Source organism: Panthera onca, chromosome D1 (genome assembly GCF_046562875.1).
Source record: "Panthera onca isolate mPanOnc1 chromosome D1, mPanOnc1 haplotype 2, whole genome shotgun sequence".
In the NCBI taxonomy this organism is placed as follows: Eukaryota; Metazoa; Chordata; class Mammalia; order Carnivora; family Felidae; genus Panthera; species Panthera onca.
Genome location: NC_138348.1, coordinates 16720084 through 16739228, shown reverse-complemented (window position 1 = coordinate 16739228; position 19145 = coordinate 16720084). Strand labels below are relative to the sequence as shown.

The following is a 19145-nucleotide window of genomic DNA, read 5'->3' as shown; positions in this document are numbered from 1 at the left end:
TGCCCTCTCTTTCTGACTCAACTCCAAATGTAAGAATTAGCAAAAATCTTTGGTCTAACTGAGGAGACTACTAAAAAAAGAGCCCCATGGAGTTTATGAATTTCTAAACGAGTCATGTAGAACATGGCTGCTTGACCTCTGGATAGTCTCTTCCTTGCACACACGTATCTAGCAGCGCTCTGAACGAACTCATTGCTCCGTTCTCTACCAGCCTCAATGGCTGACTCTCTGTGGAGGTGGCAATACCTGTCTTTTCCCTTTGCACCTATTCAACCCTTTCCTTCAAGTCAGGGGATGGGGTGTGGTGCCTTTACCCTTTCTCACAGAGGTTTTCCTTCCCATAAGATAAATCAATAGTTTCTGTCCCACCGGCAGGCCACATGGTTAAATGAGTTGGGACACACACTCAAAGGACAAACAACTATGTCTGGGATCACTGACTGTTCAACTTCCCTTCACCCCAAGGTTAGATGGCATGAGTGGGGTACACCAGGGTTAAGGAGGGATGTGTGTTAATTTTAGTGGGCTGGATTAGGGGAGCTTCGGTCTTGACCTGTGACAGTTCTACAAAGCTTCACAAGGGAGTCTCAGCTGAAGTCACAATGATTCATTCCTAACTTCAGGGAGCTGGGCAGAGAAAGTAGCCTTGTAAGAAGGGGGAGTAATAAGGTTAGTAAAGTAGATGCTTTAAGGTTGTGCTGAGTTTTTTGATGGGTCTCAAAGAGGAAGAGAATTCTTCCAGAAATGTTCCAGACCAGGAAAGAAGCAGAGAAGCCTCTCACATGTCACAAGTTTACCTTTTATAGTCTGTTGCTGCAGAAAAATTAACAAATACTATCAATTTGCTTCTAAGCACAGGAACCTACTTTGGAGACAAAACCCTCAAAAGACCAGTATGATGGATGACCCAGCTCAGGTGAGACAAGGTCAAATGCACTGGGGAGAAGTAATTAAAGATTGAGAACCCTAGACCTTGCTGCACAGATAGTCACAACCTCTATGGCTATAGTAGTCATGGGACATCAATTTGTTCTCTATGGCAGTTCCCCCGGGCCCCTCACCCCGTCAAGTCCTTAAACACCGTTGAAAGGGCAGCTCCCAAGTGCCCATCTCCTCTAGTGTTTGGGTATTAGACTAAATCCTGCTTTGTGGCAGGAAGCCAGAAGATCCCACGTGAGGATCAGCAGCCTCCAGGACTCCTGATAAGCACCAGCTTGCTTATCACACTCTAATGTGGGGGTAGGAAGGAGGGAGATGAGAGCAAAACATATGGGGGAGGGGGTGTAGTAAGAGCACAGAGGGTGCCAGATGGGCAGGACTCTGATTTACAGTCCTGAGAGGCCATCCGGTCCAATACTCCTGATTTCACACATGCCTGAAATTAAAGGAGCCTAGAGGAATGAGAACCTGGCCCATCTTCAGAACCATCCAGAGATGGACTTTCCGCTCCATTCTCTGGCTGGAGCTCTCAAAGCACCTCACAGAGGGGGGTATTCTCCTCACAATTAGTCAGCCGTAATGACAAAAAGAGTATCTGCCCAACAAGTTCCCCATTGCTGACAGACGGTTCCTCTGGCCACTCTCCCAACATTTCTGCTTTCAACTATCAGTCTATCTGGCCCAGTGACTGGGGGAGATTCCAGTGGGGTCTAGCTCTGGCTCTGTACACTCAAGGTTCATCAGCACTGACAAGAAAGAAGATCTGAGATAGTGTTAAGGGACAGCTCTGGCCTTCACTTAAAGACACCCCAAATATATCACCAATAAAGGTTTCCTTACCACTTGTCAAGGACAAAGCTGGGTGGCCTGCCAAAAATCCCTCTCTCCCTCTGACAAGAGAGACACCCCATGAAGTTGTACCACCAAATTCCATTACGTTAGAGAAGGATTATCAGGACCTGGAGACCCTTTGTGGGGTGGGATACAAAATCCAGCTGCTGATTCATGTTGGCAGAGACCTGGTTTCACCAGCTTTGGCTACAGATGTTCCCTGGTATATGACAAAAGCTGACAGCAACCCCCTCCCCAAGCAGACTGTTTTCCTTTCTGTCTAAACTCTATGAAGAGAACTGGAATCAATGTACTAGAAGGAGAGCCAGTGCCATATTGGCACATTACCAGAGAACGAGTCAGGTCGCCAAGGTCTTTATGGTTCTGAGAGAGTGGGACAAGAGGATGATTCTTTCACTTCTGGGGTCCAAGACCATCTCGTGTACCACCTGCCTTTCCATCCCCCAAACTCTACTTAACAGAAGTAGGAGCAAAAGAATACAGTTCCCAGATCAAAACTAAAGGGATCTTGTTTCTTGTTCAAAGACAGGAAAAGAATGAGAGGCAACCAGAGTTGCTCAGTGGGAAACCTTCCTCTCCACCCTTTTAAAATTTAGACGAAAAATGTATTGCTGCCCTCAAGAAGATGTTTTCTTTTTGGCTGCATATCAATAAAGCTCAGACCATTAGTCTGAGTAGCAAACTGCATTGTTCAGATCAGCTCAGATAAGAAGCTGAAAGAAAAAACTTTGTGGTTATCTTGTTTGTGTTGGGGAATCTCATCATCTGTAAAATTGGAACGGCTCCACAGCGGCAAGAGGTCGAGTGCACTCAGCAGATCTCCCCTGTTTTAACTAAGACGATGGAAGCTGGTGGTAGGAAGAAACAGACTGGAATTGGAAACAGACTGGCCACAAGAGAAGACCCAAGCCAAGAGGAGGAAAGGAACTGTGAGGAGGAGAAATGCCTTCTCGGTAATGATGGAGATCAAGGGAGGCCTTAAGCCTTTAGAGAGGGTTACTAGAGGAAAATTAACTCTCTGGGAAGAGGGAAAAAATCAATGGAAAGCAGATGCTAAGAGACAGCTGACCTTTCCATTGGAAATGGATGACTACCCATCTTGTCCAAGGCTGAGAAATGCACAAGTCCCAGAGCAGGCAGGGGGAGGGAGACTCTGCTCACCTTTTATCTTTTCTTCCTTTCAAGTTGTTGATTTACTTAGATTCATGAATTACTTAAGTGTCTTCATCCCTAGGAAAATCTGATCATTTTCCAGCAATTTTAATTTTTTTTACTGTCTCTAAGCCTTCTTTATATTCTACTTTGGAGTATAGAACTTGTAGGAGGTTGCTTTTAAAGTGACCATTTAAAAATAAGAATCAGAATATGAGCTCACCTAATTCTCCCCTTTATTCAGCTGAAGCAAGAACAAATCTGCCTAGATCACCCTTGTCCTAAACCAAAGCTCTCCCAACAGAAAAGAAGAGCGACAGCTCCTTTTCTTAACTTTTTTTTTAAAAGTAAGTTCTAGGGGCGACTGGGTTGTTCAGTCGGTTAAATGTCCGACTTTGGTTCAGGTCATGATCTCGCCGTTCATGTATTCGAGCCCCACATCAGGCTCTGTGCTGACAGCTCTGAGCCTGGAGCCTGCTTTGGATTCTGTGTCTCCCTCTGCCCCTCCCTTGCTCTCTCTCTCTGTCTCTCAAAAATGAAAAACATTAGGGGCATCTGGGTGGCATCCGACTTCAGCTTAGGTCATGATCTTGTGGTTTGTGAGTTTGTGCCCCGCCGTCAGGCTCTGTGCTGACGGCTCAGAGCCTGAAGCCTGCTTCAGATTCTGTGTCTCCCTCTCCCTCTGCCCCTCCCCTGCTCATGCTCTGACTCTCTGTCTTTCAATAATAAATGTTAAAAAAAAATTTTTTTTTAATGAAACACATTAAAAAAAATTAAAGTAAGTTCTAGGCTCAATGTGGGGCTTGAACTCACACCCTGAGATCAAGTCGCGCATTCTACCAACTGAGCCTGCCTGGGGTCCCCTTTACTTAACTCTTGGAATGTGTTGCCCTCTGCTGCCATTGATAATCTGCTCCCTTGAAGTCATTTCTAGCCAACTTCTTGTGATTTGCTGGGATCTGAAAACTCTGTTTTATTCACTCATTCCTCTCAAAGAGCTCCCAAAGAGCAGTCAGAGGACAAGAAGTTTAGTTTTCAATTGGCCTGATGCCTTTCCAAAGGCATCTCAAGCCATTAGGACAAAGCAGAGGTTACTTCAGCTGCGGGATCTACTTTGGTGTTAAATGAAATACCAAGGCATTGAACGCTCCTAGAACAAATTAAAATAATTATTTTCTCCTATTCCCACATGTCTGTGCACAGCACAAGTTCTTAAACTTCCTTGGCTTCATGAATCTCAAAGGAAATGGCCAAATGAGAAGTTATTCTAGAGATTCACCTTGGATAAGAGAGTCTTTCAATATATTCCAATACATTTAATACATTTTAGTTGATATGTTTGGAAGCGCTTTGAGGACAGTTAAACATTAAAATACTTTGTATTTTATATTTGAAATACATTAAAATACTTTTAGCTTTTACAAATGCAAGAATTGGTTCTCCTACCAATTCTTGAAAAAAAAACCAAACTGTTCTGCTTTTCGCTTTTGAAGCTATCTACTGGGAATCTATCACCATGTCTCAGTGCTGGGACTAGCACTCCAAGAACCCAATATTGGGCAAAATTGTGAAATGAGCAGGACGCTCCCTATTTTCGTAAGGATTATCTCCTTGATAGTTTCAATTACTGTTATGGAGAAATGTGCTAGACACACTGATGATGGCTGTAAGAAGGGGTATATCTTCACACATATGTAGGAAATACACAGCGCACAAGGTATCAAAGGGACACACATTCCTGGAATGTTCCTCAGTGTCTCCTGTGTGCCAAGTGCAGGGAAGATTAGGAATACAGCAGTGCAAAGACCAGTCAAGAAGCCCGTTGTGGGAGTGCCTGGGTGGCTCAGTGGGTTAAGCATTTGACTCTTGATTTTGGCTCAGGTCACGATCTCACGGTTCGTGAGTTTGAGCCCTGTGTCAGGCTCTGCACTGAAGCATGGAGCCTGCTTGGGATTCTCATTCTCTCTCTCTCTCTCTCTCTGCCCCTCCACCTCTTGTGCTCTCGCTCTCAAAATAAACATACATTAAGAAGAAGAAGAAGGGGGGAGGGGGAGGAGGAGGAGGGGGAGGAGGAGGAGGAGGAGGAGAACGAGGAGGAGAACGAGGAGGAGGAGGAGGAGGAGGAGGAGGAGGAGGAGGAGGAGGAGGAGGAGAAGAAGAAGAAGAAGAAGAAGAAGAAGAAGAAGAAGAAGAAGAAGAAGAAAAAGAAGCAGCAGCAGCAGCAGCCGCTGCCATTTGTGTAGCAAGAGAGCAGGGACCAGGTCCATTTTATGCACTGCCTTCCCAGACCTCACAAAGTACCTGGCCCATGGTAGGGGCTCAATTAAACTTTGTTGAGTGAAAAGAATAACACACAGAATAGGCTGCACTCTGAGAGACCATGAGAAAAGAAATCATTAGAGTTACTTTAGAGAAATCTGTCATGGAAAAATTCACCGAAACTAATTGCAGCTCTACTGTTATTTTTAATGTTTTATCTTGCCCCCTCCCTTCTCTGACAAAGTGCATCAGAGACACCCCTGAATTCTCCCATACTCCCTCCCCCTTTCCTGCAATGTGCTGAAGAAAGGCACTGTTTGAGGATAGATGCTTTGTGTCACATCTCAGAAGTCAACTTTAAGATAATTGCAGCGGAAGCAGCTTTTAATCAACTGACAGGCGGCTTTAAGAAAATTAATGAGGACAAAATCTTAGGAAAGAGTAAATCATTTCTGACAACAAAGCTGTCTCTCTTTTTTCCCAATCCCCCCTTGAAGAAATAGTACCCTTCCTTCCAGGGTACAAAAATAAAATATCTTTATTTTTGGTTTTTGCCACTCCCAAGGCCAGACAAGATTAAGAAAGGCTCATTCCCTTAGATTTCTGGGGAATACTCTAGATTGACTAGAGTTCTAGGTGACTTTTGAAAATCAAACTTTCAGGGGCGCCTGGGTGGCTCAGTCAGTTGAGCGTCCGACTTCGGCTCAGGTCACGATCTTGCGATCTGTGAGTTTGAGCCCCGCGTCGGGCTCTGTGCTGACAGCTCGGAGCCTGAAGCCTGCTTCAGATTCTGTGTCTCTCCATCTCTCAGCCTCTCCCCTGCTCATGCTCTGTCTCTCTCTGTCTCAGAAATAAATATTAAAAAAAAAAAAAAAAAAAACTTAAAAAAAAAAAAAGAAAATCAAACTTTCAGAATCTAGGGAAGTAGAGAGGAGTAGATTATGTCACAGGCTAAATTCCGGGCAAAGAGGTTATAGTGAAGATTATATACTGAAGCATGGAGCTAGGACTGACCCAAGGAGCCTGTACACGTTAGTTACATAAACACTGGCCAGGGCTGACAGCGCTGGACACCCATGCTGCCCTAAGATCTAAGCTACAATTTAGTTATGACTAATTTGAACACTCTGGATATCAAGCCTTTGCTGTGGTTGATTTTAATGAATTTATAATAATAATCAGTCACTAGGCTCTCTGAAGATGGCTATAAAAGTGACAGAAAATGGCTATAAAAAGAAAGACAACTGATGTTTCTTTATAACCAAGATGACATCCATTAATGGGCATCATAGTGATGTCTCCCATCCAAGGATAACAGTGAGTGGAATACTGGAAAAAGGAACTGAAGAAGTACTCCTTTAGATGGGGAAGGGCCTGGAGAGAAAGATAAAGATACTGCTTCTCACTTTTTAAGCCAAAGCATCTCTGTATTCTATAGCGTGCAGGCAAGCAGGCAAGGCCTTGCGGTTAAGAGCTCAAGGAAAGTCAAATGTGGGCAGGTAAGAATTTTAATCAGAAATGGAAAAAGGCCTCACAGCATTAGTTCTTCTTTTTTTTTTTTAATTTTTTTTTTTAACGTTTATTTATTTTTGAGACAGAGAGAGAGCATGAACGGGGGAGGGGCAGAGAGAGAGGGAGACACAGAATCGGAAGCAGGCTCCAGGCTCTGAGCCATCAGCCCAGAGCCTGACGCAGGGCTCGAACTCATGGACCGTGAGATCGTGACCTGAGCCGAAGTCGGACGCTTAACCGACTGAGCCACCCAGGCACCCCACAGCATTAGTTCTTAAAGTACTACCACTAGGATGTTAGCATGATGCAGAATGCTTTAGGCTGGAGATACACATCAATTTCTCAACTTGCTAGAAGTATCTGAAAGATACTGTTATTAGGAGCCATGGAAGTAACCAGATGAGGTTCTAGGGACGGTGAGAGCAAAAAGGAAAAGGACAAAGTTATACTGATAGGTGACGTCTAACTAGAATCTCCATGCAGCCAATGATCCGTTCTCAATCTTGACTGAGTGGGCAGAGTCATCTGGAGACTTGGTAAAACAAGGAAGGCTGGGCCCCACCCCTAGCCTGATTCAGCAGGCCTCACATGAGGCTGAGAATCTGAATTTCTACGAAGTTCTCTGATGATGTTGATGTGGTCTCAGCAGAGTACACATTGAGAACTACAGTCCAGTTAGTTAAGAGTAGATCGTAGGTCTGTAAAAAATGGTAACAAATCTGTGTTCTTTCCCCGCTGCCTAGAGAATAAGGGGGATGCAGATCTCTACAGCCAGAGCCCCAGAGGAAGAAGATATACATAGGGACAGTCCACCAGTGAAGAACAGAACTCGCAAGGTGAAGAAGTAGGGAAGGAGAGGAATGAAGAGGGAGAGACAGGGAGAAGAGAGGAAGAGAGGGGAGTAAAGGGGAGAGAAGGGGGAGAGAGGAGCTGCCTCTCTTTCCAACACCCCCTCCAAACTAACAATCTGTCTAGGTAATAGTTGCTCAACACTTAAATGCAGTTTTACCACATAACCACAAAGAAAAAGCTTCCAATAAAGTGGACCTTATTAAGTATTTGAGGCTTTGCCTTAAAAAGCACAATGCTGTTCCACAGAGAAAGGAGAGCTAAATTGCTTTCTCTCCTAGAGCTTCTCCCATCCAAGTCAAATGACAGTGTCCTCATCCATCACTTCTGCCAATAAAATGACCAGAGAGAAAACCAAACCAGCACTGGGAAGATTCAAGCAACCAGTGCCTCTAGGACCTGTAGGGATTACACAACAAGGATCCTCTTCGGTTCTTACTGAACCACTTCTATGCCCCCAACCCCCACCTGTTGGGGGGATGGTCCATGCATCTGCGAAAAAGAATACACAGCACCTTAATTCCGGTGTTGAAAGCACTAATCCTTATTCTTGCTTTCCAGTTCAAAATGCCCCAGCACCACTCCCCAGCCCCTACAGCTGCTGACTTTTGCCCTAGGTAAAACAGCACTTATTACTGATATAAAAATGGAAGAACAGTCTGGTGTAGGACTATTTCTGGTGTCATTAGCAATTTTATATTTTTGTTATTATGCTTTCACTTGGTTACAACCAAAGTTATTACAATGTGCAAGTTGCCACTATTTTAGAAAATTAATTGCAGTTTTCTGTGACAATATTATGCCTTATTCCAATTAGAAAATGAAAGCAGAGAGGGCACACAGGCAGTTCAGTGTTTTGAGAATTTAGCAAAACTTGAGCTCAGCAATCTCTAAATGCCTAACTTCAAAAACCAAACAGAAACTAGCAAAGAGCGTTCCCCGGCTCAAGTATAAGGTAGCCAGACACAAATAAGACCCTGAGTCACAGAATAGCATACCCAGCTTGGAGGAACCTGGAATGGGCAGAAGGGAGGGGATGATCAAATATGTGCTCAGTCTTACTTTTCCAGATTTGCCAACCACACTAAAGTTGGGAAGACTGAGCCTAGTCTCAGAAGCAGAGAAGGGAAATATCAAAAAGACCGTGATCCTAGAAACAAAGGTAAAAATTAAAATGGCTCAACATGGGGGCAGAACAGAATCCAGAACGCAGATATTCATGGGAGAGCTCTTGAAGGCAACAACAACTGAGAGAAGACAGGAGGGGAAGCACAGAGAGCCAACAAGCTAAGTAAGGTCTGGCAGGAAGTGGAGCACAAAGGCCACAGTGCCTGTGACAGGATTAGCCAAGGATCCAAGCCCCATGCATAAAACCACACGTAAACCAGAGACTGTGTCTCTCCCCCTTGCTTGAAGGGGCTGCGGGCAGAAACCTAAAATGAAGAAAGGAGTCCATAAGAACAGCGGCTCTCAAACTCAAGTGTGTTATCAGAATTACTTGGAAAGTTTGGTGTACAAATGCAGATACCCCTCGCGCCCCATTCTTATGCAGATATGTAGTCTGTTTTTGACAAGGACCCCAGGTGTTCTAACACAGGTTGTTGGAGGAACACAGTTTGAGAAGCACTGATCCAGAGGTCTGAAAACTGCTTAGAATAAATGCATCAAGGCAAAGCAGCAATCAGCGATTCATTTTCAGAAGAGTGTTCATATGGGGCTGGGTAAGAGATCATCTCTTGGGGAGAGATGTCACTTAGTGGGAATTAAAATAAGGTAAGTCGATGCTCTGGAGGATGTTCTCCTGGAATGTCAGTTGACCCAACAAGCTTACCCCTCTGAATATTACATCACGGTGATTTCCAAGAAGGACCACCAAAAAGAAGGGGAATGAATTCTGGGTAGAGAAGCTTGAGGACAGGCCCATCACCCACAAAAGCATTCCTTCAAAGACAGAGCTTGACATTACAGATGGAGACACCCACCCATACTTACCTGTGCAAAGAGGAAGATGCTCTACTGTCCCATTAAACCCTCGCTCCCTGATCTCAGACAAAAAGGCCCTCCTTGACTTAAACGGTGGTACAGCATAGCTATCCAAAAAAGCTGGTGTCTTCCCTTCCACCAATGACTGAATTCAGGGATATTTTCTGAGTGCTTTGGTGCCTTTGGATGTTAAGGGGCAACCAAGACCTGGAAAACCAGAAACTTTTCTGTAGTGCAGGGGTTTAAAGTCAGATGTGGTGGACACAGGGTGAGCAAAACCTTGTTCAGCAGCCTGGATCCTGTCTCTTAGGTGAGAGGAACACTTCCCAAATGGGAGCTTTCTAGTCACTTCAGCTCCCTAAGTGGCAGATGGTGCCTACTGAGAATCAAAAAAGCCTCACCAGGAGGCCTGAGAAATAGCTCTTGTCACGAGGCATGCAGCAGCTGGCTAGCTGCCCTGAGCCCCTTAGCAGGACAGCAACGGATCACCATATCTCCTCAGCAGACTCCTCCAACTGCATTCCCTGAGCTGCCAGCCCCATACGTGACAACATCTTGGCTTCTGCCCTGTAGCTGTTTGCCCTTAGCCAGATGTTTCTAAGCTACTTATGGAAAAGAGGAACCTTGCTAGGATGGTGGACTGGCAGGCTATGCCCAGGAGCTGGGCAGGAGCCCTGGCTTCCGGAAGAGGCTGGAGATGTCCATTAGTGTTGCCGAAATCAGATCCTGTCTCTTAATGATTATAAACAATTATTCCACAATTAGGCAGGAAGGATTTAGAAGAACAGCTGTTGGGACCAGGATTCTAGGTGGTGCAAGGCAGACACCAGGTACTTTTACCATCCGAATCTGAAGAGAAGCAAAATAAGAATATTTAAACTAAACCTTAATGTCCATCCTCAAATGTCCAGGTAAGAAAACAGGCCTGTGAACGTCCCAGAATGTCTTCTCCCAATCACCTAATATCAGATATTTCCAAAGTCATCTGGAATTCAAGAATTGGGACTTCCCTGGCAGTATGATTTCAAGGGCAGACTGCCTGTTTCATGTTTCACCCCTTTCAGAGGCTTGGTGGAATATGCTGGCACCTATCACTGGTTCTGCTCGATACCACCTAGAAATGCTAAGGAGAACGCTTGCCTTGAGACCCTCTTTCATTCATTCAGCTTCTCCTAGATGTCAAGTTCCTTATTTGTACTTGAACTTCATAAAGGCGAAATGGATATGGTCTTTGCTCACGAAGAGCTCACAGTTCCAAAGAGGAGAATGACATGGGAAGAAGTAAGTGCAGTCTGATGTGATGAGTGTTAATACGCGTGCCAGTAGCCAGGTACAATGGTGGTACAAAGAGGGAGTGATTTGGAAAGGTCCTGGAAAAGGGGAAGAGCTACGGACGTTGGGTTTGAGAGAGAGGACAGTCCAAGTAAAGGCACACTGACAAGAAAGAACCTTCTGAAATTCCGGGTGCTTGGAAGTGGCTCAGCAGAGTTGGATAGAGGGTCCCTGTAGGAGATGGGAGGGAGAAGAGGCTGGCGACAACCATGCTAGGCCACCCACTTTCCGTCACTTTCTACACAGTGGATCCTATCTCTCTCTCTCTCTTTTTTTTCTTTAAAAAAACAAATGCTTCCATTCCAGGCATCAAACATCTACATGCACAGCACTAAATGAAGGGCCCTGGGGGATATGCCCCTAAGGAGCTTACACTGAACCTAATTGGGCAGATTAAACATACACACCACTCAGCTAAAGAAAACACAAAACAACACATAAACAAGTGCATAAAACTATAAATGGCACAGCACAAAGTGCTAAGGGAATTCATGGGTTCTTAGCTTGAGACAGAGCTTAAATACCATCTAATTAGAGAACCATTCAAATGCTCAATTCCCCTCAGCAAAAGCAAATCAGCCCCCATGGGAACTCAGTCAGAAACTAGTATGGTTGAGTTCAGAAGGCCACTAACCCCATGATGCCCAGAAGGCTTTTACGGCAGTATAAGAGAGGTCCACCTCAGACAAGACAGGGCCCCAACAGGACCTTTCTCTGGTAGTGAAATGGACGAGATGATTAAGAGCACAGCGGCCTCATCCTCCAACATGATTACAACCCACGGAAAAGAACATTTCATAGTATAACATTTATCAATTTTTATAGTTTGCTTCTTCAAAAAAATTTTTTTTAAAATAAGCATAAATATTTCACTGGGTCCTTTATGTATCTCCAGACTAAAGGTCTCGTGTTGAGGTAAGGAGGTACTCAGTTTGGTCTTCATCCAAAGACACTTTCAGGCCTCTGGGGAGCTCAGCTCAGGAACGAGGGTGTGAGAAAGTTCCTGCTTTTTAATAGTCCAGAGCTTCCAAAAGCTGGTCATGGATGGGCCGGACTGCAGTCTTTCCTTACTCTTTACGAACATGCTACCTCTAGTCTAGGCTGGGAGATCACACCATTGCCCTTCACTACCCTGCCAAGCCTGGAGAGCTGCCCGACAGTGGAGGCATAAGCCGTGGCACTCACCCTCATGGAGGTCTCGCCACCATGGGCCTGTTGCAGTCTGAAGACCTGGGCCACCATGTGCTCTGTGGAGGGATGCAGCAGGATCCTCCTCGAGGCCAAGCCCACCATTACGTATCGGCCCATTGGGGACAGGCTCACCGAAATGGCATTGGGACCTGAGAGCCAACAGAACAGAGAGATGTTTCCCAGAGTTCTTGCCATCACAAGGCAATAATGTTCCCTCTCAGTCTTTTCTCTTTATTTTCAGTTTGCGTCTTTGGTTACCCAGGGGCTCTCTCATAGGAGTGCAGTGAGGAGTACAATGAGAAGGTGTCTCAAGTGTTGAATACAGTGTTTGACATACAGAAAGTACTTAACAAATGCTCACCACTGTCGTCATAGAATCACATTTAAAAAAACTGGTACCATACTGAAAATACTATTTTGAAATCTATTTTCACCTCATACATTAGGACCATTTTTTCCACCATTAAATATTCTTCTATAAGAGCATTTTAAAGGCCGGATGGTATTTTACCCTATCAATGCACCTTTATTTATTTAAGCAATTCTTCACCATTTGACATTTTTCTCTATAAGTAACACTGCTGTGAACATCCTCGTACATAAATCTCTGTATAGTTTTCTGATTATTTCCTTAGAAGTGGGATTCCTGGATTGAAGGGAACATACATTTTAGGGGCTTTTAATACACAAGGCCAAACTGCCTCACGGTGTATAAGCTTCCCCAAGCCATGACCAAAGCTCCTCCTTTATCTATGGCCATCACAGCAGAAGCATGTTGGTGATGCTGTCATGGCAGGAAGGACTCTTATTCTGAGATTCTTCTGTAATGCTACCAGCCAAGACTCCTGCCAAGCAATCTTCCTCTGGCCTGTGCTCTAAGGAGGCAGGGGCAGGATATGATCAGTACTCCAACCTAAGCTATGCTTCACCTAGGAATGCCCATGCAAAGGCACCGACATCCCTCTGTCACTAGGTTGGGCTTTCTTTCCCTTACCAAATCGCTTGGTGTAGAGCATTTCACCCAGGTTATGGGGGGCCAAGGAGTACACTGCCAGGATGCCTTCATCAGGAAAGCCCCTCTGGCTGCTAGGGATGAAAGCTGCCAGGAGCTGGCCATCTGCAGAAATGTCACAGCTGGCATCATTGTAGATCTTGCAGTTCTGCACCAGCACATTCACGGAGGCTGCATCAGACAAAGAAAGAAAAGAGGGTAAGAGAGTTTGGAGTTGATGGTGTAAAAAATTCTGGGCCAAGAAATTTGGGGGCTTTCCTAAGGGCCTGAACCCTCTCTAGAAACGCTAAAGGCTGCCTTGTCAATCAAACTAAAATTTCATGGAAGAAGCAACACAAGAGACTGGAAAGATATGTCTCTTTTACCATTTTAATAGGAAACGACAGATAGTCAACACAATCACAACCACCTGCTGAGTCTTAGCTCACACTTTGGAAACATCATTTGAGAGATTAGATATGGAAAAAGTTATTAAAAATTGTTCCTGGAGAGCCACTCAGCAGCTGTTATTGTCCAAGAGATCAAAACTAAGATGAATGAAAATGCAAAACCACTGATTCCAAGAGAAAGGTGATACAGGTAAAGCTTCCTTGGGGTGAGGATCCTACTGCACACCTGCTATGCGACATTGGAGAAGGAAGTCATTTCATGAGTTTGTGCCTTACTTTCTCATTTAAGGGAAATGGAACATTTAGAGACTTCAGACTTCTGGACAGGTCCTTGCTAACACCTGTTCCTAACTCCACAAGAGAGGACAAAGAGAAACAAAGTCCAGCTGTGGCTGGATGGCTAGAACTCTTCATTTCTCACTATGCCGTAGGCCTTACCAATGCCATAAGCAAACAGCCAGGGGCAGCCTCAGTCTGTACTTGGCAGCTACAAAGAATTATGCACAGGGTCAGCCAGGCAGCAGGCTCAGCAGGAGGGAGTAGGGTGGGGGTGGGGGTGGTGGAAGAATGTGGGGAGGATCTGCTCCATGTGACAGGACTGAGATGTTGGCCAGCACTGGTCCTGTGCCTACACGCTTTGTTTGGGTTTTCATTTGAATCTCCGAAGCCCACTGTGTAATTCCCTGCCAAGAGGAAGCAGCTTACCCTTGATGTGAGCTTGGGAGCAGAATGCCCACACCAAGGGCACAAGCAGAACGGCACAACACATCCAAAGGGACCAAGTTCCTCTGGGCTTTGTCTCACTTAGATCTACTTCAAGTGCACATGAAACAAACTTTTCAGTCCTTCTCTTATTTGAAGGAGACTACTTGAATGTCCACTGTCAAAAGCATTATGGTTAAAAAAAAAAAAAAAAAAAAAAAAAATTCAAGCTCAGCTGCACTCACCAGATTCCAGGTGATCTATTCCAGGAAGTCAAAAGGCCTGCCCTGGAAGGAAGGTCAAGGGCAAGTTTCCCCATGAAATTAAGGAAAACAAAACAAAGAATTGCTTTTCAGGGGCCTAAGGCTTAGGGGCTCAGAGACCCACAGTAATTTCTAATACTCTATATTCATCCTCCTTTCCCTGTGTGTTGTGAATGAAGTTACAGAGACGACAAAGTAGATCAAAAAAGACATCAGAACACATTGATTAGGCTATTGTGCCAACTCTTGGGGGCTGACACCTACAGCACCATTACACATAAAACCGAGGAGGGACCACAAGGATGGTTCTGTTTGCTAACTAATAAAATAATGACATCCAAATATTCACTGCTATCACCATTAGGGCTCTGTACTGCTCAACTTCCAACCCACCATCTGCTCTAGCCTGTGTGGCTAGATTTATCTAGTTAGCACTGAGACCGTCTGCTCCTTACTCAGGGTCCCCAGCCTGGTGCCAAAAAATGACAATCTTTTCCTCCTTCCCTAGGCTGACACATGATTCCAATTGGCGATATATAAAAAAGAGAAAAAAACAAAGGAATGGGGGAAGCTTCGGGAGTGAGTCCATCTTGATCTTCTAAACTTGAGGCTGGCACAACCCTCAGAAAGATAAAAAGAAACTGACAATTGAGACTATAACAAACTTTAAAACAGTTTTGCACAATTACCATTTTATCCACATTTAATATCTTAAAAACGCATGATGGCTATTTTATGAAAGTAGGCTTTCTTATCTCCCTGATACAGAGATCTCACTCATGTGTGCTCACATACAACTCAGTTGAACATATAGAAATCTATAGTGACCCTCAGAACTCACCACCAACATAAAATAAAAAGCACTTAACTGCTTACTGTCAGATTAATTCCTAAGGGGAGCCAGGGTGGCAAGGAGAGTACAAGTAAGGTTTTCCTTCTTCTGGAAAGCCTGGCTCTAAAACGCTGAAAAACTGGGCGTATAGACAGAAAAGCATTTTGTCAGCCTCCAGTCCAAGCCACTGTGTTTGTGTTTACTACATTATGATGAATCCAAATCAATGGCCACCTCCCAAATTTTGTTCCTTCTCCACCAACTCCACCCAGTTTCACAAGTGCTCCCAGTCACTGCAGGGAGCTCACAGACAGACATGCAAATGACAAATGAAAAGAGAATGCCGAAAACTCAGGCAGAGCTTCTCCAGGCGTATGTTTAATCGCAGCAACTGTGCAGCTAGTGACCCGGGGCTTCACTCCTGTCCTAATGAAGGGGATGTGGCAGGCACACAGTGATTTGGTAGCTTCACTTCTACGAGCACTGGGTGGTGTGTTTACAATTTCATTTTTATTTCAAAGTTCCAATTAGTGGCTTACATTTGCTGCCCGTTGTCTATTAATTTCCCACATGGAAATGGAAATGTTCAGTTACAATGGTGAGTGGTCACTGCTTCAATTCACTTGTGTAGCTTCTCCTCATGAGGCTGAAATTTTGATGAGTTAATTTACACAGGGAGAGGTTTCTTGTTTTCTGGGGCCTTAGGAAAGTAATGCACTCATGACAAGGACAACTCACCCTTTCAGGACTGAACAATAATGTAAGCAGGTAGAGAAAAAGGTGAAGTGAAATAAAGCCTAAGACACTGGCAACCCACACACCAGTAGAAATCTTTGTTCTGCTCTCTGCCTCGCCTTATCACAGTGCTTCTCCAGTATTAGCATGCATCAGAATCACCTGGAGGGCTTATTAAAACACAGAATGTTCGGGTGAGGCCTGAGAATTTGCATTTCTAGCAAGTTCCCAGATGCCTCTGATGCTGCTGGTCTGGGACCACACTTGAAAACTGCTGCCTTACCAAACAGTCCCTGATTCCTGAGCTGTAGCTCCAGCAACCTGCCCTGCACTTAAAGGCAAAAACACATGTGGGGAAGGGTGATGGGGCAGCTCAGAATGGAAATAAAGGTTAGGAAAGAAAGGATTTTTCAAATCAAAGCTGCTTAAGAGCTTCAGGGGGCAGCTCCAGGGGGAGAAAAAATGATGCAGAAGACAGCAGGAAGCCATGTTCCAGACTCCGCAATGTAATCTCCTCCTAATTATAAATGATTTCCAAGTGAAAATGCCCTAGCAGGGAATGGGAGGGGTTAGAAATACTGATGCCTGGAGGAGCAGATGGCTCTGCCTTCCTATCAGCTCCATAAATTATAAACAAACACCTTGTACAAAGATCGATTTGTAGCCTGTTGCTGGCTGGCCAGATGAGGCCATGGGAGCGATTAGCAGTTGCAGTGCTTTTGCAAATGCATTAGATACTGATTTGGAAAACTCAAAGGGGTTTAAATCAGCAGGGAAATTTCCTTTTGGCTCTGAGCCCATCTGGTTGCAGAGTAAGACCTCCTCACAGAACTACGTATGACACTGCAAGCCCTCCCTGAAGGCACCAATCGCTACATCTCCTGTGGTATGGTCTGCCTTACACCACTCAGCCACTGGATTTCTGAAGGCCAGTTCTGGCAGGAAGACCTAGTGACCAATGCTCTTTACCCAATAAGAGCTCACTCTTAAAACACAAGAGTGAGGGGCGCCTGGGTGGCTCAGTTGGTTGACCGACCGACTTCGGCTCAGGTCATGATCTCACAGTTTGTGAGTTGGAGCCCCGCATCGGGCTCTGTGCTGACAGATCAGAGCCTGGAGCCTGCTTCAGATTCTGTCTCTCCCCCTCTCTCTACCCCTCCCCTGCTCACGCTCTGTGTCTCTGTCTCTCAATAATGAATAAATGTTAAAAACAAACAAAAAAAGAGTGAATCTAATGAGCTACTTTTTCATGAAAGTGTTTTCAAAATTAACTACACGTCTGAGGCCTTTTCACCGGCTTCTAAACTTTACAAAGAGGAATTCATTAATCTTGCATCCCAACTGAGAGAAACATGTGGCAAGAATCTTTAACTCCAGAAAAAAGTTAAATGCAATTCGGTAAGTCAGATGACCAGCAATATAGTGGCTGCTGAACACATGAGTAAAACTCAAGCCCAGTGGCTGGCAGGCACAGGCTGTGCCAGAGCCAAAGGCTACCCTTGACAGAGAGGTACGTGGTGTTCAGAAATGAATCCCACAGCAAAAGAAATTCCCTACTTACTCTTCTCACAGCTGAATCTATCAAGAGTGAAGATGCAAACTGTAACTAGAGTTCATTCAGACCAACCAGCAAACCACAGGCAACTCAGGTAAAAGTGACTATCATTCTAGAGGGTAATACCATGGGAAGGAACACTGACTATAATTAGACATATACGCCCTAAGCAACCAGAACGCAGTTTGTTTTCCAAGGTCAGAACTCTAAGAAAAATAGGACACTCTTAAAAAAGCAGAATTCTAACCCCATGCATGAGCCAAACTAAATGAGCCAATCCAGTTCTACATGAAACTCTCGGATCAACTCAGGTTTTACAAGAGTTGTAATCAAAAGATGCAAGAAGAAACACAGAAGGAGAATTATAGGAAGTTGTAGTTGGAACAAGTTAAGGCTTATACAAAACACATTGGGACAACCAAAAAGGCCATCAAAGCTACGACAGCAACATATCCTAGGCCCGTTTTCTGAAGATTTTGTTTTCCTATCAAGGCAAATGACCTGCAACCGGGTAGAAACAACATGCTTGAGAAGGATGGGAAGCCCATTACAGATAAGGCAATGGGGTGAGAGCAATATCTTACTTACATGAACATTACTCTCCATAGATGGAGAATACATATCCCAGTGTACTAAAGATGGGGGCAGGTGGGACTTTATAGAGTTATGGCCATACTCTCAAAGAATCATGGTGCAATTTCCTAGAAAAAGACATGATAAAAATAGCTAGCACTTTCTGACCATTTATTATATGTCAGGTAATGTTCAGAGTGCCTGACATTATTAACTAATATAATTCTCAGAACAACCCTATGAGGTTTGCACTATTATAATTCTCACTTTATAGACAAGGAAATGAAGGTGGAGAGAGATTAAATAACCAAGGTCATACTGCTAGAAGGTGGCTTGACCAGGGATTTGAACCTGGACAGCGTGTCATAAGAGTTCATGTGCTTACCCCCTTATAGGACAGTTGACAGAGAAAGTTATCAAAGAACTACCTCCCTCTATGCAAGGAAGGAAGGAAGGAAGGAAGGAAGGAAGGAAGGAAGGAAGGGAGGGAGGGAGGGAGGGAGGGAGGGAGGGAGGAAGGAAAGAAAGAAAGAAAGAAAGAAAGAAAGAAAGAAAGAAGACAGACAGACATTAGGCCCAGACCTTTAAAATACAAAAGCATAAGCAATTCAAATAGTATTTAAACTGCTCCAAAGAAAACCTACCAAGTTATATTTATAATACAAGCATGATACTGACACCAAAATCCATAGATATTATAAGAAAGGACAGGGCCATCCCACTTGCAAAAATCAATGAAAAAAGTCTATTAGTAAGCTACATGGAAAGAATTTTACATTAAAGAATACTCCACCAACCAGGTGTTTTTTGTTTTTTTTTTTTCAAGAAATGTAAAGACAGGTTCAATATTACAGAATCCATTAATATGAAGATTTTATTATTAGATCAAAGGAGAGGAAAAAAAATATATGATCATCTTCATAGATGCTGAAAGGCCATGACTAAATTCAAAATCCATTCTCGATAAAAACTTTCAATAAAATAGGAATAGATGACTTCCTTAACATGGTAAACT

At 44.2% G+C, this 19145-nt stretch overlaps 1 protein-coding gene across 8 annotated transcripts in view; it reads right to left on the bottom strand.

The window, feature by feature from the left end:
• Positions 1–19145, bottom strand: part of AMBRA1 (autophagy and beclin 1 regulator 1) — a 178546-nt gene that overhangs the window by 18725 nt on the left and 140676 nt on the right. For all 8 annotated transcript variants that reach the window (XM_060606511.3, XM_060606515.3, XM_060606517.3 and 5 more), the window contains 2 exons: positions 13064–13252; positions 12064–12218 (listed from right to left, as the gene is read on the bottom strand). In XM_060606511.3, coding sequence (XP_060462494.1) covers positions 12064–12218; positions 13064–13252 — 344 coding nt within the window. The remainder of the gene's footprint in view (positions 1–12063; positions 12219–13063; positions 13253–19145) is intronic.